The sequence below is a fragment of the Tachyglossus aculeatus genome, chromosome 14 (assembly GCF_015852505.1).
Source record: "Tachyglossus aculeatus isolate mTacAcu1 chromosome 14, mTacAcu1.pri, whole genome shotgun sequence".
In the NCBI taxonomy this organism is placed as follows: Eukaryota; Metazoa; Chordata; class Mammalia; order Monotremata; family Tachyglossidae; genus Tachyglossus; species Tachyglossus aculeatus.
In genome coordinates this window covers 44880075-44906364 of record NC_052079.1, presented here as the reverse complement: position 1 = coordinate 44906364, position 26290 = coordinate 44880075, and the positions used below count along the sequence as shown (strand labels likewise).

Sequence of the window (26290 nt, the reverse complement as noted above, 5' to 3'; positions counted from 1 at the left end):
CAGCTCAGAGGGAAACAACTGGCTTTTATGGAAAAGCAGTACCGGTGGTTTGTTTCCTTCTGCTGATTGGGAACTGTGTGTAATGATCTGATGGGCCACTGGAGAACATAGACTGACCAGTTCATTCTATTAGAATCTACTCTGATAATAATAATACTTTTAAACACTTACTATGTTCCAAGCACTGTTCTAAGCACTGTGGTAGATACAAGTTAAGCACATTGGACACAATCCCTGTCCCACATGGGGCTCACACTCTTAACCCCCATTTTACAGATAACTGAGGCCCAGAGAAGTTAAGTGACTTTCCCAAGGTCACACAGCGGAAAAGTGGCAGAGCAGGGATCAATGCAGCAAGAGTGCTGTATAGTGAGCCCAAACTACTTCTGCACCTAGGTCAGGAGTTACAGATCCATTAACATGGTGTCTTACTGAAGAGTGGCATAAGTGGAGTGGGCAGAGCTGGCAGACTTACTATGTGCGGAGACACTGTACTAAGCGTTGGGGTAGATGTATCAATCAGTCATATTTATTAAGCGTTATAAGCTAATCAGCTTGGACAGAGTCCATGTCCCACAGGGACTCACAGTCCTATTCCCCATTTTACATCACTCGCCTCAAAATAATAAAAATATTAATGGTATTTTGTTAAGTGCTTACTATGTGCCAAGCACTGTTCTAAGCCCTGGGATAGCTACAAGATAATCGGGTTGGACACAATCCCTGTCCCACATGGGGTCCACAGTCTTAGACCCCAGTTTTACAGATGAGGAAACTGAGGCACAGAGGAGTTAAGTGACTTGCCCAAGGTGACACAGCAGATAAATGGAGGAGCCGGGATTAGAATGCACGTCCTCTGACCCCCAGGCCCATGCTCTTCCCACTGGCCACACTGCTTCCCATGAAGCCATTCAGGATGGAGGACAAGTGACAGGGAAAACCATTTTCTACCTGATTAACCTGTGGTTCCCCAACAACAGTAGCGGGGTGCAAGGTCACCCTCGGTTCAAAGTCACTGTGCTCTTAGTCCCTCCTGAATTTCAAAGACTTCTTTTCCAGCCTAATCTCATAGCTCTTTTAATCCCCACCATGTACGTGACTGGGAATGGAGGTGGGGAGCTGAAGCCCATCTTGCATCTTTGGTTCAGTGCATCCTGGGGCATCCTTAGCACACAGTGTATCCTCTGTCTCATCAAGAAAACCCAGTCAAATTCCTACCAAATCGACCCCCTTAGAACCAGAGGTGTCTTCAGACTTACTGTCAGAGACTTAATGGAATTAAGCAGTTTCTTTTGAGGACAGCTGAGAGCTGGCTCCAGCTGAAGAACCATGAAAGTAAAGGAAAGTCTGGATCTTGTGCTTGGCTGCTCAGTATACTTACTGCCAGGAAAGCTGCAGCTTTCTTGTTCTCTCTTTTGGGCCAATTGTGTCTGCTTATGTCAGGGAAATCATTTCCATTCTATGAATTCCATTCACCAGGAAATAGGTTTATGCTGAGTGCTTAAGTTGGGTGATCTGAAATATAGACAGAATGCTGCATCAGCCTGCTTCGCTTTTGGTCTTTGACATTTCCCTCTAAACCCCTTCTGCTTCAGCTGTCAGTAGATGTATCTGGCCCAAGATCTCATCGTGTCCCTCTGCATGTGGTCTTTTCTTCATTCGTTCATTCATTCATTGTCGTATTTATTGAGCGCTTACTGTGTGCAGAGCACTGTACTAAGCGCTTGGGAAGCCCTTCTAGACTGTGAGCCCGCTGTTGGGTAGGGACCGTCTCTATATGTTGGCAACTTGTACTTCCCAAGCGCTTAGCACAGTGCTCTGCACACAGTAAGCGCTCAATAAGTACGATTGAATGAATGAATGAATGAAGTACAAATCGGCAACATATAGAGATGGTCCCTACCCAACAACGGGCTTACAGTCCTGTGGTGATTTTAAAACATCAGAATCACAGCTCCGTAAGATCTTTGTTTAAAAGTCGTTTACTAGGTTATTGAAGCAATGGACTCACAAAAAAGCAACCTAGATTCTAGTCCCTGTGTCACAGCTTTTAGTTTCTGTTCTGCTCAATTATGAAAGCAGCACAAATCACATAATGCTCTCTCTCTAATTTACATATTCTCTTTTCTGCAGATGGGACACGTACATTTTAGTAGGACTTCATTCAAATGTTTCAGGATATTTTAGCTGAACTGTACGAGTCCATTAAACAATCACAATGACCTTTTGAAAAGAAGCGCAGTGTGTTTCAAACCAAATGTTTTACATAGAGAACATCTGGGTAGTATTGGTGTTTGTGTGTACAATGCATCAGAAAACAGCTTTCCTGAACTCAGCTGGGATGTTTCTGGGATTTGGTTGTTGGATATGACAGTTCTGTTGTTGGGGAATAGTTCTTATGAAGTGTTTCCATAAAATCAGGGCAGGGTCCAAAGGGGACTGTCTCTGTTTAGTTGCATACCCAAATTGTTCTCATTATTTGTCCAACAAAATCCATTGTGGCACTTTAACAACACATTATCTCAGCTGATTTTCCTGTTGTCACACTTCAAATAATGGTATATGCTATATATAAAAAGGCAGCATTCCCAGTTCAATCTTGCACATGTTATGTGGCCTAATCTTTTTTTTTTTTTGTGTGTGTGTGTGTGTGTGTGTGTGATCAGTCACATGAGTCATCTTAATTCAGCAGTGCAAGATGCACACCATTTCCTGTACTCACAGGCCTAACCCAGAAATAAATCAGGCTGAAGGCAGTACCCACAGCAGTGGTAAGGTTCCCATTTATGGTTACTGATGCGGCCTACCACCGTTGTAATGACCTGGTGAATGGAGATGAAAAGTTCACAGGTACAAATGTGGCAGAAATGGTATTTTCAGGACTATCTGCCAGGGTGGTATCTACATGTGCAAATTTGGAAAAGCGAGAGGCCCCAATTCATTTACTGTAAATCCAAAGTATATATTCAGAGTAGGACTGGTTATATCTATGAAAACCCAAGGGCCAGCCAATATTTGGGGTCAACCCGGGTTTGGAGGTGGGGGGCGGTGAGGTGTCTGAGGTGTCTGAGTTTTTCCCTTCACCTCATTGTTTCCAGTCAGGGCAGCAGCCTTCAGTCACTTCCCCAAGAACGCATGTGCCCGCCACACCAGAAATGATTTTAAAATGGTGGCAGAGGTGACTAAGAACCCCTACTCTTTCAGGGAAAAATTCCCTTCCCCCAGATTTTCTCTAATTCTAACCCCCACCTCGCTTTCACATCCCTTGTTGTGGGGAGATTAGATTTCTTGAACCTTGTCCGCTTCACTTTCCTTAGTATTTGCCTAATTTTTCTTCCTAGTTAGACTTATTATTTTCAGGATGGAACTAACAAATGGCAATAACGCCAATGTTTTCTGCAGCGTCAGAGTTAGTGCAGTTCTCCAAGGTTAAGGTGATAGGCTGTGGTGACATTCTAGAGCCATTTTTACGTAAGGGTCTGTTGCTATTAGTAGAGGATTGTGTGACATACTGTGGATGGAGGAAGTGCCAATGCTCTCTTCGATGTCATAAATCAGCCCAGTATATTCCTCCTTCCAACATCTAGGAGTTGTTTGGTTCAGTTTATTAGTCCGGTTTTCTCCAGGGTAGCTGAAGAAAAAACAAAGGCTTCAAAATGAGATGGATCAGGTGTTCCCACCTCAGTTTCTTGTAAATGCACTCTGTAGTGCCCAACGCACTGAGGAATTTCAGACAGTTTGACATGGTTTTCGGCACAAGCACAGGAAGAACTCTGGGCTAAGTTTCAAGGGGAAGAAGCTACTCTTTTCTTTGGGGAAAGTGACACATCTAAATCTGGCAGGGTGAAAGGAGAAACCCATACAGCTTGTCGCTTGGTTCTATCACCTTTCTCCTCTTTCCTCATCATTGTTATTGTTGAAGAGATCCCATTTGCCATTCTTGACCTTAACCTTCCAATAGATCTGTTCCTCTAGACTTAAAGCTCTAGAAGAAATGTGTTCGCTAATTCTGTAGTATTGTTCTCTCCCAAATGCTTAGTGCAGCATTCTGCGTATAGTAAGCGCTTAATATATTGGGACAGCTGCTTACTTACAGAGGAGAATAGTCAGCCCTCAAGGAACCAGAGCAAAGAAACCCAGTTGCAGAAAGCAGCAGAGGAGGCCTGTAAAGTCACCTAGCTCAGTATTCCAGATTGCTTTTTAATTTTCATTGCTATTCAGCCTCCAGAATGCACGCCCTCTGGAGTTGGTAGTCATTTCTAGCTTTAATTCCTTTTCTCTTCTAGGAACCTGCTTTATTTGGATTCTTGGCTCTGTTTAGTTCTTGGAGGTAACCTCATCACTCAGAGCTGAACATTTTGAGCCCAAAGTGTTGCTATAAGGGGCTTGATGATTAGGAATGTTGAACTTTAATTAGCCAGACCTCAAACACCAGAGAGCACAATGGTGGAGTGGTGACGGGTTTAACTATGCACAAGATTACTAGAAATAGAAACTCTTTTCATAAAAGGAAAATGAGCACAGCCTCAGTAAAACTGACAGTTCTTTTTCAGGAATCTTCTTCTCGAGGTTGGGGGATGAAAATTGCCAGCATTATTTCCAAGTTCCTATGTTAGATATTGTTGTGCATTCCAACTGCTGGAAATTAAATCTCCAAGTTGAAGGAACCAGGCCAAGATAAAATTCATAATTTTTGAGGATCTTTCTTTCAGTTACCAATAACTCCCTAAACTGGTGAACTAAAATTTAAAGATGAACTTTTTGAGCTATGTTTATGGTATTTTTTCTTTTACTCATTTTTGACCACCAAGCCAGATGGACCGTTTCATTTCCTCCTTAGAGTCAACCTCATTCTCACTTTTTAGGGGTTACCCCGTTGTCACCACAGTTTCCCTGAGATGTTGGATATTCTAGGGGAATCAAAGTAATATAGATTTTGAAAATATGTATTTTCAGTGAATTACAAAAGTAGTCAAGTGCAAAATCCAAACAAATATGTCCATTTGACTGTTATCAAATCAGGATTTTAAAATGATATTGTTATTCATCGTGTTTGAGTAAAAAAAGTTCCATTCCCCTTCAGTCAAGCAATTGGTAGGATAATGATTCAGCATGTTGCCCAGAGAAGATGACCAAGTGAAGTTTTTGAAACCTTGTCCCCATTTTACTCAGCTGGTCAGCAGTGGGCCAGATTGTCATTCTGTTTGGCCTTTTGGGAATTAATATAGCTCTCTACAGGAAGGGAACCGGGTTCTTGAAGTGGCAGTTGTGGTATATGCCCTGCACATGTGTTCTTAACATGTTCATCTGTGGGGTGGCACAGAACTGCAGTTGGAGTTTGATAAATCAGAGTTACACAACCATCAGCTTATCCAAACTGTGATATAAACAGACACGGTGTCATCAGATGCTACCAGTTTTATTGCCCTAGTTTGCGCGTAATGTTAGCATTTTTTTGTTCCAAAAACATTGTAACCTGGAAGGAAAGCAGTTCTATTTTGTGGAATCCCAATTTGATGTTGCACTTGGCTTTAGTAAATGTGGAAGCAAAAAAGCAAACATCTGTTTGGCAAGTAGAGTACACAAGTTACATATAATTGCATTTTGATCCTTTTAGTGAGTCTGGCTTCGAGATTAGTTAGTGTGTCTTGATTACAGATGGAATTTCTCCTTTAGCCACTACTCGGGGCCCTGGGGCATTTGATCACACCACCATATTAACCTATGTGTCATAGAACCATCCAACTGGAAAGGATGTGCAGTGCTCAGAAAAGCTTGGATTTGAATCTTGGACCCCACAGCGAAAGGCGTGTGCCCTTCTAATAATAATAATGGTGTTCATTAAGTGCTTATTATGTGCCACGCACCGGAGTAAATACACACTAATCAGGTCAGACAACTTACTTATCCAACATAGGACTCACATTCTTCAGTGGGAGGGAGGGCAGGTATTGAATTCACAATCAATGGGAAAGGAAATTGAGGAAGAGAGCTGAAAGTCACATAGTAGTATGGAGTAGTGGATAGAATATGGGCCCGGGAGTCAGAAAGTTATGAGTTCTAATTCCGGCTCTGCCACATGTCTGTCGTGTGACCTAGGGCAAGTCAGTTCATTCTCTGTGCCTCAGTTACGTCATCTGTAAAATGGGGATCGAGACTTTGAGCCCCATGTGGGACAGGGACTGTGTCCAACTCAGTGTGCTGCTACCCACCCCAGCACTTAGTACAGCCTGGCACATAGTAAGTACTTCACAAATACCACAGTTAAATCAGGGAAGTGGTTGGAGTTGGGATTAGAACTCTTGTTTTCTGGCTCCACTAAATCACACCACTTCTTTGTACTGGACTCTGGGCTGTTTCTAAATATACTATGGGTTGGTCGGAATAGGGGGAGCAGCCAATTTCTCTCCTTTTTGAGGATGTATTAACTTGCACCAGCTCAGCAGACCTCACATCCTAGAACTACAAAAAAGTATGGAACCGTAAATGAATCTGTGTTCCTTGAATTTTGGTGGTCCGACAGCAGTCATGAATTTCTTGTGACAGGATGAGTGAAATGCTCTATGAGAATCTATTCCTTTTCTATTCCTCATCTGTGTGAGATGAGCTCATTGAAGAAGCTCTCTGCCCTTCAGGGTCTATGTGGGAACAAAGCTTTAGAAGGGAGAATGAGGGCCAACTTGGTAATATTTGGGCTCCATAGAGTATCTCTAAAGTAAAGATGGTATTTTCAGCACTGTTCTTGAAGGGATGGAGAAGGGAGGGCAGGAATTTGCCTGCAGAAAAAATGGTCCCAGCCCCTTCTAAAGGCCAGAATGCCTCAGTTTATGCAAACAAAAATCTGGCTTGACATTTATCATCCCAATATAGGGCTGATGTTTCAGAACTGGCCCAGAAAAAAATGTCTCCCTGGGAGCTACAGTACAGCTGCAGTAAATCAGTATTCATGGGAGGAAACATAATCCCTTTTATATGATGCTGTGGGAAGTAGAGGATTGAGGAAGGTAATTTCAGAGTATTATATCGCCATGTGTTTTTGCCAGGGCAAAGGGAGCAGCTGTTAAAAAAAAAGTGGGACGATGCCCTGTAAAGGGTAAAATGCTCGTCCAGACTGTCCTGCTCTAAATATATGCTTTCCTGGCAGGCTTGTTGATACAGCTGGGGGTCTTGGAGCAGCATGCACCTCTGAAAACACCCATGGAACAACATGAATAAACATGCAGAAAGGGGAAAAAAGCACATCAGCCCCTGGGTTTAGTAGATTGGCCAAAACCAGCAGGGGAGTATGTAGGGGAGTCAGTAGTGAGAGGTGGAGGGGGTGGGAAGAGGGAGTGGTTAAAAAGAGCATCACTGATAACTTGCATCCTCATTGATTATCATTTGGAGTTTGCCAGTCTTCCAAACAGTGGGCTTGGGTTGTTCATACATAATTCATTCAGGGTTTTGGCTGCATGACTTGCCTCCCAGGTGGCATCGCCGTGACAGTCATTTGGCATGCAATATCTGAATGGCAACCAACCCAAAACAGGGGGTTGTGTTGGATGGTCTTCCGGGCTAGAAGGAGAAAGTATTCTGCCTCCAAGCCCCATCCGTGTATTGAACAAGCCCAAATACTAAGTGGAAAGCCACTCAGCTTGATCTTTAACCTGACCTTTCTTTCAACTTTACAAGGAGTTTTCTCTGAATCCCATTGTCAAAAGTTCCCAGAAAAGCTTCTGTAAAAACTCTTCCGAGCTGCTCTTGAGCATGATTTGATGCGAGGTCACACCTAATGATACTAGGGAAACTGGACTTCTGCATCCACGCAAAACTATCCCGGGATTTAAAAGAAAAAAGAGAGTTTTCAACTGATCTTTATAGAAGTCCTGTTTAGCAGTGTACTTCTTCCTCCTTCCCACTTCCCTTGTGTGACCAAGAAACACTGAAAACCCAAAGACCATATCCTCTCAGGGCCTTCTATTTAGGATTTCAACCTCAAACCATAGGGTGATTCATTTAAAATCGGCCATTTGATGACCCACATCACGTTTACTATGTTGCCAACTTGTACTTCCCAAGTGCTTAGTACAGTGCTCTGCACACTGTAAGCGCTCAATAAATACAATTGAATGAATGAATTTACTAGGACACTTACCAGGCACTTGGGAGCATGAAATAAAAGCGGTTGAGTCAGGCCCTATCCTTGAGGAACTTACAGTCGGTCTAATGGGACACTACTTCATTGAGGGCTGAAATAGGTTGAGCAGTTGCCCCCAGTATATGCAAGTGTGTATGTACGAATGGCCACAGAGTTAATTTTCATAAATGACAGAGTGCTGGACTCATCCTTTATTGGAGCTGAGCCTTGCTCTGGGACTAAGATGCCTCAGTCATGTTGGTCCTCGATCATGTTGGTCTGAGCAATTATGAAGAGCAGACTTGACTTAAAAAAAAAACAACCAAAAACCCTCTTCTCTTCACACACACACAGCTTTTCCTAGCTTAGGTGTTTGCTCTCCTGCGCTGTTGACAATTATTGATGAACTACCGTGGGCTTTCACTTAATAAGTGTTCCTTCCTCAAGAATAAACAGTCTAAGCTATGTGTTAATGCATAATGTATTTGCAAGCAGGAATGGACATTTGATCAATAACTTATTTTTGTATGGGGGTATGGAGTTAGGAATTGTTCTTGGGGGAGTGGGATATAGTCACTGAATTTTTTATTCTTTTCATGTATATGTAAAGCCCTTGCACTAGTTGGCCCAGTTTTTAGTGGCTCTGGGCATGGACTAATGCTGTAGAAACAGCTATAATCTCCTAGGAACAGGATGGAAAGAATTAAAGCTAGGAGTACATCAGCAAATTAAGTAGATGATCAGGCCCTGAAAATTCACTTCGGTCTCAATTATCTGGATATTTCAGGTGAAGCTGGGTTTGGCAATTGTAACCACATTTTTGTAGGCTTGAGTTATGTAGACAATTGGCTAGTGAAAACCCAAAATAGTCTGTTGGCAGGGGTATTGGGCGAGTGCGTCGAGGATATCCCCAGTCAGTCACTGCTCACTTGGCCTCTTGCAAGCTTTATCCCTGGTGGGAGTGGCTAAATCTGTGATTGCATTGTTCAGGTACACCTATTGGCTGAAACCAAGGTTTTCAGATCACCTTATTGAGCTTGTTGATTCATGAGATAGTGGGAGCTTAAACTGCCTTCCTGTAATTCTTGGGTGGTCAAATCATTTAGAGACTGGAAGCTAAAAGTACTGGAAAATGAAGCTAAATTTACTAGCCAACTGTTAGGTGGGGCTATTCTCAGTGACGAATGGTGCTTTCTGCACTTTATTGTTCATTGTGAGTCACAGAAATATTCTCTTGAGGCAGACTGTTCTAGGTGTTTGTATAGTTGTCTTAGGGTGGGTAGGCAAAAGAAAGGGGAGAAGGGAGAAGATTTCATTAATTCTGAATGCATGCACCATTACTGCATTGACTTAAAAGGGTGTGATGAAGAGCCATTTTTTTTTCCTTTGGAGGCGAGAGATTGCACAAAGAACAAGTGGGTGGTATTTTAGAAGAGTCAGGCAATTAAGATAATTCCTGTTTGGGTTCATGTTGTTCATCACCTTGTACAATCTCTGGCATTGGTCCCACAGTGAAAAGTCTGATAAGTGGAGCTCTCATAACCCTGGCACGGAAAGTGAAGATAATAGTGCAGTTCTTTTCCCGCAAACACTGTCGCTCAAAGCGAGATTCCCACAGGCAGAGTCCATTAGCTACCTTGGAAATGGGTAGATGCAATACATTGTGCCCCCTAATTGCCAGGGGAGAGAGGAAGGCTATTTGCTTTATTTTCTACAATGCCTGTAATAAATGAATTCAAATGCACCAAACTTATCGTCACCCAACATCACAGTAGAAGTTTAAAAGTAAACTATTATAGTAATGGAACAATTTCAAGGAAACCTACACACCCACTTGAGACTTCTTGCTTGTCTGTTAGGTTGCTGCTAGTGTTGGGAATAAACCAGGTCTCTAAATATGCTACGGCTTCAATTACCTAGCCACAAGGAATACTATCACCTGAGTTACTCAGAAAGTTTACTAGACTACCTCAGACTTTAGAGCACCAGAATGGTAGAATGCTGTACAGCACTGATAACCTTAGGGCCAAAAGTTATCAATTAACCAACCAATAGTATTTATTGATCACCTACAGTTTACAGAGTACTGTACTAAACTCTGGTGAATACAATGATGATGATGATGGTATTTGTTAAGTGCTTACTATGTGCTAAGCACTGTGCTAAGCACTGTTCTAAGTGCTGGGGTAGATACAGGGTAATCGGGCTGTCCCACGTGGGGCTCACAGAGAAGCAGCGTGGCTCATTGGAAAGAGCCGGGGCTTTGGAGTCAGAGGTCATGGGTTCAAATCCCAGCTCTGCCAATTGTCAGCTGTGTGACTGGGCAAGTCACTTAACGTCTCTGGGCCTCAGTTACCTCATCTGTAAAATGGGGATGAAGACTGTGAGCCTCCTGTGGGACAACCTGATCACCTTGTAACCTCCCCAGCGCTATGAACAGTGGTTTGCACATAGTAAGTGCTTAATAAATGCCATTATTATTATTATTATTTATCCCCTCTTTACAGATGAAGTAACTGAGGCACAGAGAAGTTAAGTGATTTGCCCAGAGTCACACAGCTAAGTGGTGGAGCTGGGATTAGAACCCACAACCTCTGACTCCCAAGCCCATGCTCTTTCCACTAAGGGTAGAAGACTTGGGTCCCTGTCCTCCAGGTATTTCCAGTCTCTAAAAGTACATTTAGGAAGAAGAGGAAACTGGACCGATGGGTACTCGATCAGTTAATTGCATTTATTGAGCACTTACTGTGTTCAGCGCTTGGAAAGGTTCAAGACAACAATTTCAGGACAGCCTACAGTATTCCAGGCTTGGAAGCTCAGTGACTCCATCTCATCTACCTCTACCTGGCTGAGGGACATGGGACAAGCTGCCTAACCTCTCTGAGTTTTGCTTGCTTCCCTCACAGGCTGGGAGAGAGAAGTTGATTGAGATTGAGCTGTAAATGCCTCTAAGATATTCTGAGCTTCTCAGTCTAAAGGTACTGAATTGGCATAAAGCAGCTTTGGAAGCTGAAGTCTCTCTTCCAGCCCAATGGAGTCCACTTAATGCTGCCAAGTGCTTTAACTAAAGGCGTCCTTGCAGCCTGAAGATACCTTTCTTACTCCCTCAGTGTAGTTTCCACTGGGGAATCCAGCTCAACAAATATATATATGTAATTATAACAGTAATAACTGTGGTATTTGTTAAACGCTTAGTGTATGTCAAGCATTATACTAAGCCTGGGGTAGATACAAGATAATCAGATCTCACTTGAGGCTCATAGTCTAAGCGCGAGGGAGACCAGGCATTGAATTCCCATTCTGCAGATGAGGGAATTGGGGCACAGAGAAGTTAAGTGATATGCCCAAGGTCGTACGGCGGAATGTAGATTAGAACCCAGGTCCTTTGAATACCAGGCCCATGCTCTTTCCACTAGGGCATGCTGCTTTTCTTGTTGTTGCTCCAGTATCCAAGGAAGCTTATTGGGGGAAAACAGGGCTTTGTTTGCAACAGTGATGTCTTCTTCCAATATTTATTGAACTCTCAATACTCAGTCGCCTCCAAATTAGAAACAAGTCTTCACTCTGAAAATTCATCCCCAGCAGCTCCAATGGCAGGTGTGGAGATGTGGAATTGAGCTGTGGGTTGGTCAAACTCCCAAGCAAGCTTTTTTTACCCTATTGAATGCTGCCATCCCTGGCCTGACCCAGGATGGAGAAGAATTTGTCCTTTTTACATGCTTGACAATAGAATCCTTCTTGAATTCTTCTTCAGAGCCAAGTGCAGGCTGTTGCATAATCCAGAGGGTGTTTTTTAACCCCTACCCATATTTATTTCATTCAGGAATGTGGGAGTAAGTCCAAGAGCCACCCACATCCTATTGGTCTACACGGTATATTGCATTTTCACTGCCTCTCTCAAAGAGAGAGAGGATTGGGAAAGTCCAGGCTTTGTTATAATATCTGCTGGGATAAAGCTGTAGTTATTTCTTTGCAATTGCAGAGCAGCTTGACGTCATCAGAATGGAATTTTTCTTGTTCTTTTTATCAGAAACATTTTTCTCCTCGATAAATACGAGGCCAGTATGTGGGCCGGTTACAATGCTGTATCTCGGCATTTTGGTGACAAAGCTTTTTTCCCATTTCAAATTTATGTTTCACTTTGCATTTTACCTCCCCCACGCTGCAGCTCACTCTATGAGCAGCCTCTAACAAGAGGCGGGTTTTTGCCTTTAGGTTTCCTTAGGCCTATGTATATTTTATAACTTTTTCCCCTTTCTTTTTTTATTCCTCTTGAAACTCTGCAGACTCCAGAGATCACAGTTACCTTTTCAGCTTTGTGATGGTAGTGTTTTACTTTATGTAGGAGAGGGAATGTTTTACTTTGGAGTCTCAAGTACATTCATTGCTATAGGTACAACTTTTTAAATGGAAAAAAAAGGCTCAATATGTATCTAGCAACTTAAATGCATACTAGTCTGTGGAACTGAATCCTTGTACGCTTAAGATGTGGCAGGGCTGTTCAGTTCTAGGAAGCGTGCTTTCCTCAGGAGAATTTCATGCTCTTGTAATCCAGAGGAATGGCTGAACTGTCATTCACCCACTAAAAGATGGTTTCAGGTCAGGGTTTAGGTCACCAAAGGAACATTTTGAGAAAAACATAGGCATTCTGTGGCTGACAGCAAGTTGTGAGTTGGCGTTCCTTCTCGCACCCACAGAACCCAAGTGGTTAATTTTTTTCCTTGAAGCCAGGACAGACGGATTAAATTATCAGCTTGTTTACAGGCAAAGATGAATCTATCAATATCCGTGATTTTATTTCCTAGATTTGTTATCCACATTTGTGGGCACTTAAAAAAAATCACTCAAGCTTTGCCTGCTGGTTTGTACCATTATCGTCTTTCAAACACAAAGTTTTCTTAGGGTCTTTAGAATCTGAGTGGACCTTTTTCCTGCCCCAGTTTTTTTTTTTGGGGGGGGAAACAGTATCTGCTCAGTTGGTGTGCTTGTGAAAGGTGACTGGTGAGGGAAGGGTGCTGGAAAGATATGGTTTCTCAGCAACGGCATAAATGTGACATTTAAGTGCCCCCCCCAAGACGGCAAGCTCATGGGCAGGGAACGTTTTTATTGTTGGGTCATGCTCTCCCAAGCACTTCGTACAGTGCTCAGCATACAGTAAGTGCTCAATAAATATGACCGAATAAATGAATGACATAGAACTGGGTGTGAAAACTCAAGGCTCAAGAGGGAGTCTGTACTCCTTTAAGCTCTTTGGTCCTTTCCACACCTCCACGGCAAGTAAGCTCCTCCAGGGCAGGGATCGTATGAATCAAGTGCCTATGATTCTGTAATTTACCCCACAGACACAGCTGGAATAACTGCTTGCTTAAATTCAGTAATCAGCATATTAAGGTATTCCAGTAGAGTAGAGCCACAGCACTCTATAAATTGTACTGTATCCCTTTAAAAACAATAAGCTCCCTCATGGAAACAGATTAACAACAGTTGGCTTCAATATAAGATCGTATCAGCAGTATTTAAAAACAACATCAACAAACAACCCCCCTCACCCCACCCCCAATGTCCTTAAAACTTAGCATTTCTGGTTGCTGGGAGAAAGGCACATTTGGTATAAGTGAAATAAATGACCAGGGTATTTGAAAGTTTTATGTTGGTCATCACAAGTTCTGCCAATAAATAACATCTGTATTTATTTTCTAAACTCCCCTGATGGTTCATTTGCATCTCTGTAGTTCCATGAGTAACATTAATTTCCTGACTTTTAGGTTGCAATAAAATCCATTCGCAAGGACAAAATTAAGGATGAACAAGACATGGTTCACATCCGAAGGGAGATTGAGATCATGTCATCCCTCAACCATCCTCATATCATCAGCATATATGAAGGTCAGTGATTATTTTGCCTCTGTAAACTGCCTTTTAAATAATTGCATCTTTTCATATCCATACAAGTCTGAAATTTATTTTAATGTCTGTCTCTCCCTCTAGACTGTAAGCTCCTTGTGGGCAGGGAATGTATCAACCAACTCTTATTGTACTCTCCCAAATGCTTAGTAATTATACTAAGGCTCGGCACACAGTAAGAGGTCAGTAAATACCACTGACTAATAGACTGATGTAATTATATTTGATCAGGATACAAAAAGGCCTGGTGAACTAATTAGATCCTCTTACTGCTCTTGAGATTGACTCCATCCCACCAGGGAAGTAGCATGGCCTAGTGGCAAGGGCCTGGGCTTGGGAATCAGAGAACGTCGGTTCTAATCCCAGCTCTGCCACTTGTATGCTGTGTGACCTTGGGCAAGTCACTTAACTTCTCTGTGCCTCAGTTACTTCATCTGTAAAATGGGGATTAGGACCGTGAGGCCCATGTTGGGCAGCGACTGTGTCCAACTTGATTACTGTGTATCTATCCCACTGCTTAGAACACTGCTTGACACATAGTAAGCACTTAACAAATGCCACAATCATTATTATTATTATTATTATTATTATTATTATCTGGTTCAGTGTAAGACACTATTCAGTCAGCTTCCAAAGGTCAAATGCATTGCTTCCTGGTTTATAAGATGCTTTTGCTCTTTAAATTCAGGTATGCTGTGGGTCTCTAGAAAAGATGACTTTACTCTGATATGAGTCATGTGAAGAGGACCTCTTGGTGATCTGTTTGCAGTATCCCTTATTCAGTTATTCAAGATGATGTTCTTTTACTGAAAAGGGGGTGATGTGGATCTGCTTCTTTATTAAATAAACTCAGAGCGGGACCAGGGATAAGGGAGTGGGAAAGGCTCCTGTGCCAGCATTCAGTGGCAAATAGAGAATTTACCTGCAGTAGAAAAGATGATAACCCCCACTAAACTGTGTTTTAACTCATCAGCCATCTGTAGTTAGAAGGAAAAAGATTGGGGATTCTTCTTTCTTTAGTTCTCAGAACATTCCTGAAGGAGACAGCTCAGTCAAAATATTTCACATTTCTTTTCCTTTGACCATATGAAAGAAATCAGGCTTATCCTAAAGGAAAGCAGGCAAAGGGCCTAAGGGGATTTTGAAACAGTGTTTCCTGCCCCTTATGAGTTCTTCAGTCTCTTGCCTGAAGAGACAAGTCTCTTCTGAGTCTCTTCTGTCACTTCCCATTGTGCTTCAGCATTTGAAAGAATCCTTATTTAGTATCTCATCTTTTCTTTCTTCTTTCTTACAGTTCCTGGCTATGATCTTTTCTTTAGATTTCATGGGAATTGATGTTTGAAGGTGAATACTGAGGGTGTTTTGGCTTTAATCAGTCATTCATTGAATAATATTTGTTAGAGAAGCAGCATGGTGAGCTAGCCAGAGCACGGGCTTGTGACTTAGAGGACTTGGGTTCGAATCCCAGCTCTGCCAATTGTCTATGTGACTTTGGGCAAGTCGCTTCACTTCTCTGTATCTCAGTTACCTCATCTGTAAAATGGTGATTGAGATTGTGAACCTGGTGTGGGATAGGGACTGTATCCTACTCAATTATCTTGTATCTGCCACAGCACTTAGTACAATGCTGGCACATAGTAAATGCTTAACAAACACTATAATTATTATTGCTATTATTATTAATTATAATAACAATAACATTATTATATTTATTGAGTCTCTACTGTGGGCAGAGCACTGAACTAAGCACTTGGGATAGTACAGCAGAATTAGTAGAACTCCCTCCTCAAGGAGCTTGAAGTCTAGCCAGGGAGAGAAACAATAAAATGAATTACAGACAGAAGAGAAAAGGTGCTTAATTTCATAACTCATAATTTGGTGCTTAAATCTTCCCACTAGATGCCTTTATTAAGTTTTATTAAGTTTTTGCAGAGAATGCAAAAGCAGACCTGGATGTGAATTCATAAAGTTCTCAGGTAGAATTGAAGCATCAAGTCTCCTTGACAGGAGAGTGACCTTTGCTGGAAGATCTTAAAACAATCCTCAGGGGGATTTAGGAATATATTTTTCTTGACCATACAATGTTACATAATTACCCACTTGACTTGGATAGCTAAAGATGATTAACCCCTAAATTTGTCAACTTGGGTCAACATAAATAATCATCCTTTTTAATGTTAAGTAAATCCAAATCGTTGTCAACTTCCTTTCTAGTGTAATGATACTTTTTGAAACCCAATAAGAAAAGAATTTGTCTTCTGCATGCTCTTCAAGAGGTGGAACCCCTTTGGAGTCAAAATAAATATCACTTCTCATCAGGATGGTAATTGGCACTATGGAGAGGAAAGCTGAAAAGGCTGTGCGTTTGAAAGACCCTTAAATCACGGAATAGGATGGTATAGATAAAGCAGAATTATCTTGCAGTTCTGATTTAAGGCTCTAAGATTTTAGCCTAAATAGTAAAGTATCACATCCCACTCAGCCCCTCTGAAAGGCTTGATTCCTAATCTACAAAACCCTCAAATATTAATCCATTTCCAAAGAATACTTTGGGGTTGTTTACAGGGAAGACATCCCATTTGGCAGTGATGTAATTGATGAAATTAATTTTTATTACAGGAAATCTAAGCTCTTGATTTTTCCCTTCACGTACCCTGGTGGAATAGCAAGTTTAGCTGGAGTACAAAGTGTAGGACAGTTAGGTTGGCCCCATTTCTTTCAGTTGCTCTGGGTGAATGTTATAACCGGTGCCTGTGTTGGCCTCTTCTCTAAGGACTTTTCCTGCAGATGTCAATTTGACCATTCCTTTGCAGAGAGAGGTCACTGCTTACCTAATAAAAAAGGAAACAAAGAACAAGTTCTTTGGCAAGGCGAATGGGCCATTGGGTGGGGAGGCCATGGGGAGGGGGAGGGCATGCCTTCCTGTGTATTGAATTGGAACTCTGGGGGTGGATTTGCCCTCTTTGCCCCTTTCATTTCTTCATTCAATTGTATTTATTGATCACTTACTGTGTGCAGAGCACTGTACTAAACACTTGGAAAGTACAATTCAGCAATAATAATAATAATAATGGCATTTATTGAGCACTTACTATGTGCAAAGCACTGTTCTAAGCGCTGAATAATAATAATAATGTTGGTATTTGTTAAGTGCTTATTATGTGCCAAGCACTGTTCAAAGCACTGGGGGGATACAAGGTAATCAAGGTTGTCCCACATGGGGTTCACAATCTTAATCCCCATTTTACAGATGAGGGAACTGCGGCACAGAGAAGTGAAGTGACTTGCCCAAAGTCACACAGCTGAGAAGTGGCAGAGCTGGGATTAGAACCCAGGACCTCTGACTCCCAAGCCTGGACTGTTTTCACTGAGCCACACTTCTTCCTAGAGACAGTCCCTGCCCACAACAGGTGTTCAGTAAGCAAGAGCTGTGATATGGGTTTCTGGCCATAGCGTCTCCCGGCCCTGGCTTCAGTAGGGGAGCAGTCTCACTGGATTCTGCATGTCTTTACCTTCAGAGGGGAATGGGCTCTCCCTTAAGCCTGGTCCACCTCCTTTGTGTTTGGCCCAAGCCCTGGTGGCAGCTGGGTGTGTGTGTGTGGGGGTGTGTGTCTGTGTGTGTGTGTGCGTGCATTCATGTCAACTTCCCCCACCATATGGGCAAGTCACTTCACTCGTCTGTGCCTCAATAACCTCATCTGGAAAATGGTAATTAAAACTGTGAGTCTTAGGAGGTACAGGGACTGTGTCTGACCATATTATCTTGCATATACTCCAGCACTTAGTAGAGTATCTGGCACATAGTAAGCACCTAACAAATACCACAATTATTATTATATGTAGAGAAGCAGCATGACCTAGTGAATAGAGCACAGGCCTGGGAATCAAAAGAACCTGGGTTCTGATCCCAGCTCCACTGCTTGCCTGCTGTGTGACCTTGGGCAAGTCACTTCACTTCTCTGGGCTTCAGTTACCATGTTTGTAAAATGGCGAATTAAGCCTGTGACCCCATGTGGGACATGGACTGTGTCCAACCTGATTAGCTTGTAATAATAATAATAATGGGATTTGTTAAGTGCTTAGTATGTGCCAAGCACTGTTCTAAGTGCTGGGGTAGTTACAGTTTGATAGGTTGTCCCACGTGGGGCTCACAGTCTTAAAACCCCATTTTACAGATGAGGGAACTGAAGCCCAGAGAAGTGAAGTGACTTGCCCAAAGTCACACAGCTGACAAGTGGCAGAGCTGGGATTAGAACCCACGACCTCTGACTCTCAAGCCTGGGCTCATGCCACTGTATCCCAGTGCTTAGTACAATGCCTGCATATAGTAAGCACTTAACAAATGCTATAAAAAAGCATTTGTGTAAACCTGCATATCTTCCTGAATGTGTGTATGTATCCTCCTCCCTGATCCTGTGTGTGTGTGTGTGTGTGTGTGTGTGTGTGTTAGCACCTCTCATTTTTCCCGAGCCCCACCCCCTGGGAGCTCTGTCCCAAGCTCCAGACCGTGCTTGAAATGAAAAGCTGGTACCCCTGCTTGCTACAGTGGGAGTATTACAGTTCTGCATGTGCTTCCCCGGTTGCATATTTTTAGAATTCTCACCATTTCCAAAGCCTTATCTCTAAATCAACAAGCCCTGTGATCATTTCAGTAGTTTGTGTTGGCTATTCTGCATGCTTGAATTTCCAGCCCATGGTTGTGCTCCTACCAAATCAGTGGTAAACAAGAGGTTGGCTGGACACATTCCATTAATTCCACGCAAAATCCCCACTGACGGTATCAAAACTCAACCCGGTAACAAAACTCAACCTGGTCCCATGTTAATGATCAGAGATCAGAAATCAGCATTTTCTTCACTGGCCATCAAGAAAAAAGCATTAAGCTGTGAAATCTCTCAGCCATATTTCTATGAGTTTCCTATTAAGTTAGCTATTTGACCTTCAAGTGTATCGTTTTCATTGTTTTCTTTTGATTACACCCAAGCCATTTTCCAAGAGGCTGCAGATTAGTAATAAAACAAATAAAACCAATGCTTCTCCCAGTCTGACCTACCGCACCCGCTTGGATTTCCTGGAATTCAGTTTTTTTTCTAGGGCTTAAATAATACCATTTTCATATGGGACTCATTTTTAAAAGTATGAAAATGTCTTTTCCTGCATATTAATAGCTCTGCCTGATGCATTTATTGTTCGGTTCACCTTTTGGCTTTCTGAAGGACTCCCTGACCAGTTTGGGGAGCCCGTCTCTCACAGGGGTTCAATAAGGTTTACTTGCTTTGGCCCTGTGCTTTAAGGAGATGCAGGCTTCACCAAGCCCCCTAGCATTCACAACCTGTTTGGTTCGATTCCCTTGCCCACTCAGCCCTGGGCCTAAGTGGAGGGACTCCCAACGAGGACTGACTCATTGATTCCTGATGACTCCCCACTCTTCCTCGATGCTGCCTTTCTGGATGTCTTCCTGAATGTTGTACTGGTCTCCTTTGAATTTTTCTAGAATTTTCCAGAGACTTTTTCTGGGGGCTCTGTAATTTTGGGGAGGGTTCTGTGTTGGCTGGCATGGAACCCATCGAAGTCTCTTTTCTCCTCTTCTTAATAAAGAGGAACCGATTTCCTTCAAACATGCACAGGTACCCATCCTCAATCAGCACAGCCCACTCTTACATGAGAAGCAGTGTGGCTTAGTGGAAAGAGCATGGGCTTGGGAGTCAGAAGTTGTGGGTTCTAATCCCGGCTCCGCTGCTTATCAGCTGTGTGACTTTGGGCAAGTCACTTCACTTCTCTGTGCCTCAGTTACCTCATCTGTAAAATGGAGATTAAGACCGTGAGCCCCAAATGGGACAACCTGATTACCTTGTATCTACTCCAGCACTTAGAAGATGGTAAGCGCCTAACAAATGCCATCATTACAATTATTATTATTGTTTTTATAGGTCAATCCTCACCACACATGGCTTCTGGAGTGTAAGTCTGTACAGTTCTGCTGATTCTAACCCTAATCATGAGGCCTCCATGGGAGTAGAGCTCTGTGAAACACGAAAGCTTTAGAGCACTCCCAAGGCACTCAGGAGACCTGAAACTGGTCCTGGTACAGCCACTTGCTCAAAAAGTTATCTATGCAGGTCATTTAGACCTCTCTGCCTCAGTTCCTTTCCCCTTCAGTAGAAAGAGGATAATGATATCTGCTGCTCCTTCCCTCAGCCCCACATTGAGGGGATATATGGGAAAGTACTTTGAGCTCTTAGGAAGAAAGATGCTTGATAAGTCTTAGGTGGTGTTCGTTTTAATTTTAATAAGAATTGAGGAACCCTTGCCAAACCTCTTCCACTTTGTTTTTCAAGAGGCAACTCTCCTATTGTATGCGTTCTCCACCCTCCTAGGGATTCTCCTCTGAACTACACATAGACGTGAAGCTCCTGGGGATAATATTGGTTTAATCCTTCTTTTAGTCACATAATACCATCAGTAATACACAGATGATTTAAAAAGTGTTTCAGCGTCTACAGTAGAAAATATCTTGCAGCTCCAGTTCCTTGATCAAGAACATTCAAGGAGTTATTAGTAGCACATCAACTTCCATTGTTACTGTGGAATAAAGCAACTTACTCAACCCCTCTGGCGTCTTTGGGCTACAAAGTCAAATCTGATTGTAAGAAATACAGATAGTAAAGCGAAGAACAAAGACCGAGAAATTATGTGCAGATGAGCTATGTTTAACATTTCATTTTTGATAGGAAGTTGTATTCCATTATCCAAGTGTCTTTTGAAGAATTTGTCTCACGTTAGAGGTCAGTATCTAATTGGACTCTACATGATTTTATTGAATGGAAAGGTTACTCAAGACTTGTACTCCTATAAATAAATTACAAACTTCCCTGCTGTTTGGAGCAGACTGACCTTTAATGAAAGAGCACTCTTTGGCCCTGGAAAGGTACTTCTGTCTGCTGCAGTTTAGAGTAATAAAAATACCACTGAGTGGAAAGACACCAGATGGAAGGAATGTCAACATACTGGAACTAATTTAGGAGATTGCCCTGATAGAGAGCAAAGGCATGAGGAGAATTCCAACTTTTCCAACACTAGGTGGTTGGCCTTCTCTTTTAAAACCAACAAACTAAAATTCTACCCTGGGGTTACACGTAAGCCATAGGAATCAGCCCAAGATGTGATAGTCCACTTCGACTAAAGTATAATCTTGTCTGACTAGCATTTCATACAATGAAGGAACAAAGATGTTAAACATGTGTGCAGTTCATGAATGCACAGACTATATAGCCCTATAAATTATAATAGGGACCTGTGTCATTGAAATCTTTAGGCCTCTTCCTAAGTGTACTTAAAGGTAACCTTGGTTAAGGGGTCCAACTAAAGTGCCCATACTATGGCTCTGGGGAGAAATGGCTTGTTTTGGCTTTAGCATTGATTGGACAATTTCATAGGGCAATGTTTGGTTGATGCATGCTGAACCCCTGAAACCAGGAGTTAAATTCAGCATTTGAAAAGAAAAGCTATTAGATGAAAATATAAAGTTTAGTTGTGGGGTAATCTTTTGGAAATGGGTGGAGGAGTGATAGAGAAGAATCAAGAAAGAGAAAAGGAATGGACATTTTATCATACTGAAAAGTATTATGCAAACAGACACATCTAGAGAAGAATTTCACTCTGGGCTTGAAAGTGTAATTACTTTGTTTTCTTCTGCCCTGCCAAGGAATTGCTTTTATAATGCTCCTTTTTTCCCAGTTGTTCAAGTTTTAGTTTTAACCTTTAGGGCAGCAGGAGGGACTTGTTAGAATTTGGGTAATTAGCTGTGGTTGTGAAAGTCAGGCCTTCAGAAGGCAGAACTTGACTGTCAAGCTGAACATCTGATGAAAGTCAAAATGCATTGGAAGAAATAACTGTTGCCATGGCAACCAGTCCCCACTCTCCCCAGATTAGAATAATAAACAGAAAACAAGGAGGATGAAATAGGAGGCTTCCATAAAGAATTCTGGAAGTTAGGTTAGAAAATTCCATGTTAAACTATGTCAAAAATCCCGAAGGGCACCACAACAAGAAGCAAAGTGTTAGGGAGGCTAGGAATAAGCTAGCATCTGGGGACTTTGAATTCCACACACTTGAGACAAGAGTGGAAATTATGTTTTTTGAGCCTCACTTCTTTGGGTGGTGTTCTGGAGAGTTCCCTCAAGTGGTGGTGGAGGGTCTTCCCCATATGGTATTACGTGTGGGTGTTTGTGATGACACCCTACTTAGAACACAGGCACCTCTCCGTTGTGGGAGAGATGGGGTGGGTTGGGCTTGTGTGCCTAGAGCATGTCTACCAGCTCTATTGTAGTGTACTCTCCCAAGTGTTGAGTACAGTGCTCTGCACACAGGTGCTCAACAAGTATGATTGAGAAGCAGCGTGGCTCAGTGGAAAGAGCCCGGGCTTTGGAGTCAGAGGTCATGGGTTTGAATCCCGGCTCTGCCACATGTCTGCTGTGTGACCTTGGGCAAGTCACTTAACTTCTCTGAGCCTCAGTTACCTCATCTGGAAAATGGGGATTGACTGTGAGCCCCACATAGGGCAACCTGATGACCTTGTATCCACCCCAGCGCTTAGAACAGTGCTTTGCACATAGTAAGCGCTTAACAAATGCCATTATTATTATTACTATGATTGATTGTGTGCTTTCAGTGATTCTGCCGGAGGTTCAGCAGGAGCCACACAGCTCTTTTTATTGCTCCTCCCCAAATGCATCGCTCTGCTATGGGTATGTGCCCAAAACACATTGTAGTTTGCAAATGCCCAGGTCCCGATTCTCTACTGAAACTAGGCATACACCCGGGTCCAGTGGGAGGAAGAGAGAAAATATTTTCTCCTATCCCTCCTTGGCTTCCTGTTGGAGCTGCAAGGACAGAGTTCAGCTCATTATGATTAAGAACTTGCGAGCACTGTAAACCTAAAGTAGGCTGCTCATAACACTGTGGGCATATTCAGGGTAAAATGCAAACCTTAACACAAAGTGAACTGGGCATCTCAGCTGAGTTACCCTTGAACCACACGATGGGGAAGGGATGGGCAGTCATTCATTGGTTTTATCAGTTTCACTCCACTCACTGATAAAGTCTCACTGTCAGAAAGGTTTATCTTTGAACCCCAAAGGATGGCTGAGTATTATTATCGTACAAAATTTAACACAGGAAGAGGGCTTTTTCAAAGATCATGTGTTATTCTAAAGCACCATCTTAATCCATTTTTCTGGGATTATGATGGGCATATTGGTATCGATAGCTGGGCCAGTATCCTAAGGGTTTTTTTGTGTTTTGTTTCTTTTAAGAAAGAATTGCATGTGTTGGATTAACAGTAAAAAATGTTACTTTTGAGGGTTGGTAAAACAGTGGTACATTCCGTGCTATATATTTTATGGGATGGGTAGGGAGATGGGCATCGGCATGGGCAAGATTGGGCAACTGGAGGAGTGAGACCCAATGGAGAGAGCCCAGGCCCAGGAATTATTAGACCTGGGTTCTAATAATGAATCTGCCAATTCGTTTACTTGAGAAGCAGTGTGATCTAGTGGATAGAGCAAGTGCTTGGGAGCCAGAAGGACCTGGGTTCTAATCCTGGCTCTGCTACTTGTCTGCTGTGTGACCTTGGGCAAGCCACTTTACTTCTCTGTGCTCCGGTCACCTCATCTGTAAAAAACGGCTATTAAGACTGTGAGCCCCATGTGGGACAGGGACTGTGTCCAACCCGGTAACTTTGTATCTACCCCAGTGCTTAGAATAGTGCCTGGAACATAGTAAGTGCTAAAAAAATACAATAAAAAACAGTGTCTGGTACATAGTAAGCAATTAACAAATACTACTACTACTACTATTACTATTACTAGTAATAATTCCACCATTTGTCTGTCACATGACTTTTGGCTAGACACTCCACATCTCTGTGTCTTGGTTCTTCATCTATTACATAGGGATCAAATACCTGTTATTTTGGAGGGGAAAACTCACAGGGAGGAGTTCCACCAAAGCAGTGGCACAAATGAAGGGCAATGGCCGCTGACCACAGATCCCAAAGCTGTTCCCTTAGGAAACCTCCCTGCAGGAGAGGCAACTTTCTCTCGAATGAATTTAAATATCAGAGTATGGGTTAGGCCATAATCTGGCTCTGCCCATGTCCCTGCTTGGTGCCTCACCGGGTGGCCTGGTGGTGTGAAAACTGCCCGGCTGCCTCCCACTCCTTGTGAGTGTCTCCAGTTGATGAGCTCAGCTTCTAATCAGGGTTTTACATTTCCTTGATAACACTGCAGGACTAAGGAGCCTGCTCTCCCTCCCCTTTTGTGAGGGCAGCCAAGCTTCTGTTTAAAATGGTCTGGCCAGAGACACAAAGCTTTGTTTTCAGAAAGGAAACCTTTCCCTGAAAGTGAACCAAACAGCCTATTGTAGAAAATGAAAATCTCTTTAATGACTAATAAAACTTTTCCACACAAACACACACACACACACACAGAAATTCTAGCCCTAATAGTTATTCTCCACTTGGGCAGACAAGTGGAAAAGGATGTCTATTTCAAGCACTGAACCCCCTCGCTTGGTACTTCCTCTCAGGGTGGGAGGCAAGAGGAGACATGGGGAAATGGTTATGTAAACATGTTTATACGATGGCAGCTCCGATGCTTGTTTTCAAGCATATTGGGACACCAGCGCTGATCGTTTAAACAAACAACCAAAAAGTCTTGTCCTTGGATTACATGGCTGCCTATCTATTCTTCCCCCAGCACATGTATTTGAATCAAGAGATCATTGCTTATATAAAAGCAGAGCCCACAAGTTCTTTTTCCCCAGAAACCATGGGGTTATAGTGCTTCATACAACACAAATTTCTGTGTGAGTTTTTTTAGGAAGTAAAAGTAAAAGAGACTCCTAGGAGGTGGGGAGGAATTTTAATGAGGAATCTATGGTCCTGAGAGATTGTGTGAGTAGCTCAAGGTCATTGAGTAAGTCAGTGGCAACCCCATAGCAAAATATGTAGTGAAATATCTAGGCCAAGAAAGCTGTCTTTGTTGAAATGTCCTTCCAGCATATGCATGTCGTCTTGAAACTGTCTTTAGAGTGTGAGGCTACTTATTTACTGATAGGGCATTGGTGAATTGTCAAGATACTTTCAAAGAAAGAATGAAGAGGAAAGAAAATGCACTATTTTTTTCTAGTGCCTATCAGTCTATTACTTGTGGAGGGTGTGCCCGAGTCATCCATCCAGGCACAGCTCTTCCAGTTCCTGAAGTTTATTGTTAATGAAAGTACACACGGGCTCTACTCACTGTCAGAATGCTGGGTTTCAGGATATAGAGAGGACAGCAGACATGGAAGCAGCCAATTTTCTCTGGCCGTTCCCCTTTCCATTTTATCAGAAGGATTTGGCTGGGGTTTAGGGAGTTAAGAGGAATCTGGAGCAGCCCAGATTGGCAGAATGCTGTGACAGGGTGAACGGAAGAGAGACAAAGGGCTGGGAATGAAAATGCTAAGTGCGGAACAGAGATCAAATTGGGGTGAGACACGCAAACCCAAGCTCACTTAGTTCCCTGACCACTGTGCTGGGTCCAGGTCTAAAAGATGACTTCCAAAGACCAATGCCACTTCAGAGGCTCACGGGTAACTCAGAGGCCAGTCTTCTGTTGGCACTGCTTGACTTTTCCATGCTCACGCTTCCTTCGTCCAATGCCAAAGGGAAATGCAGTGCAGGCTGACCTTGTCTGGTCCAAGCCACTTAGGACTGTCTGGAACCAAGTACTTATTACATTGCATCCTAAGGATTCTCAGTAAAGTTTGGCGATGTCTGGGAGTGAATATTTTTACATGATTAGATTTCCCAACCGGAAGACGTGGGCCTTGTGATGAGTTGAAGCCCAGTGCCAAGAATCCTGTTTAGTGATCTTTTTCAGAAAAGTCTTGAGGAGTTCTCATGTTATGGAAGAGCCCTAAGAGGAACATTTTCATGATCTACTGAGATTTTAAATGTTCTAATTCAGCCCATTTGCTCAGCTGGTATTAGGTAGTCATCAGTATATACGCTGTGCCCATTATATGCCCAAAATTTGCCTCAAAGACATTCAGAGGACACTATAAAGGAGGCTGCAGATACAGTCTCTGACTTTGAGGAGAAACAGCACACAGAAATGCACAAACATCCAAATGTACATTAAAAACACAAGTGGCAATCATATGAATACAGAACTGAAAAAGAAAGACATATAGTATGGAAACATACAAGCCTAATTTGCATTGGTTGCC

At 42.6% G+C, this 26290-nt stretch overlaps 1 protein-coding gene across 1 annotated transcript in view; it reads left to right on the top strand.

Annotated features, from left to right (window-relative positions):
* NUAK1 (NUAK family kinase 1) overlaps positions 1–26290 on the top strand; it is a 52502-nt gene that overhangs the window by 12355 nt on the left and 13857 nt on the right. The window contains exon 4 of the mRNA XM_038756072.1: positions 13882–14002. Coding sequence (XP_038612000.1) covers positions 13882–14002 — 121 coding nt within the window. The remainder of the gene's footprint in view (positions 1–13881; positions 14003–26290) is intronic.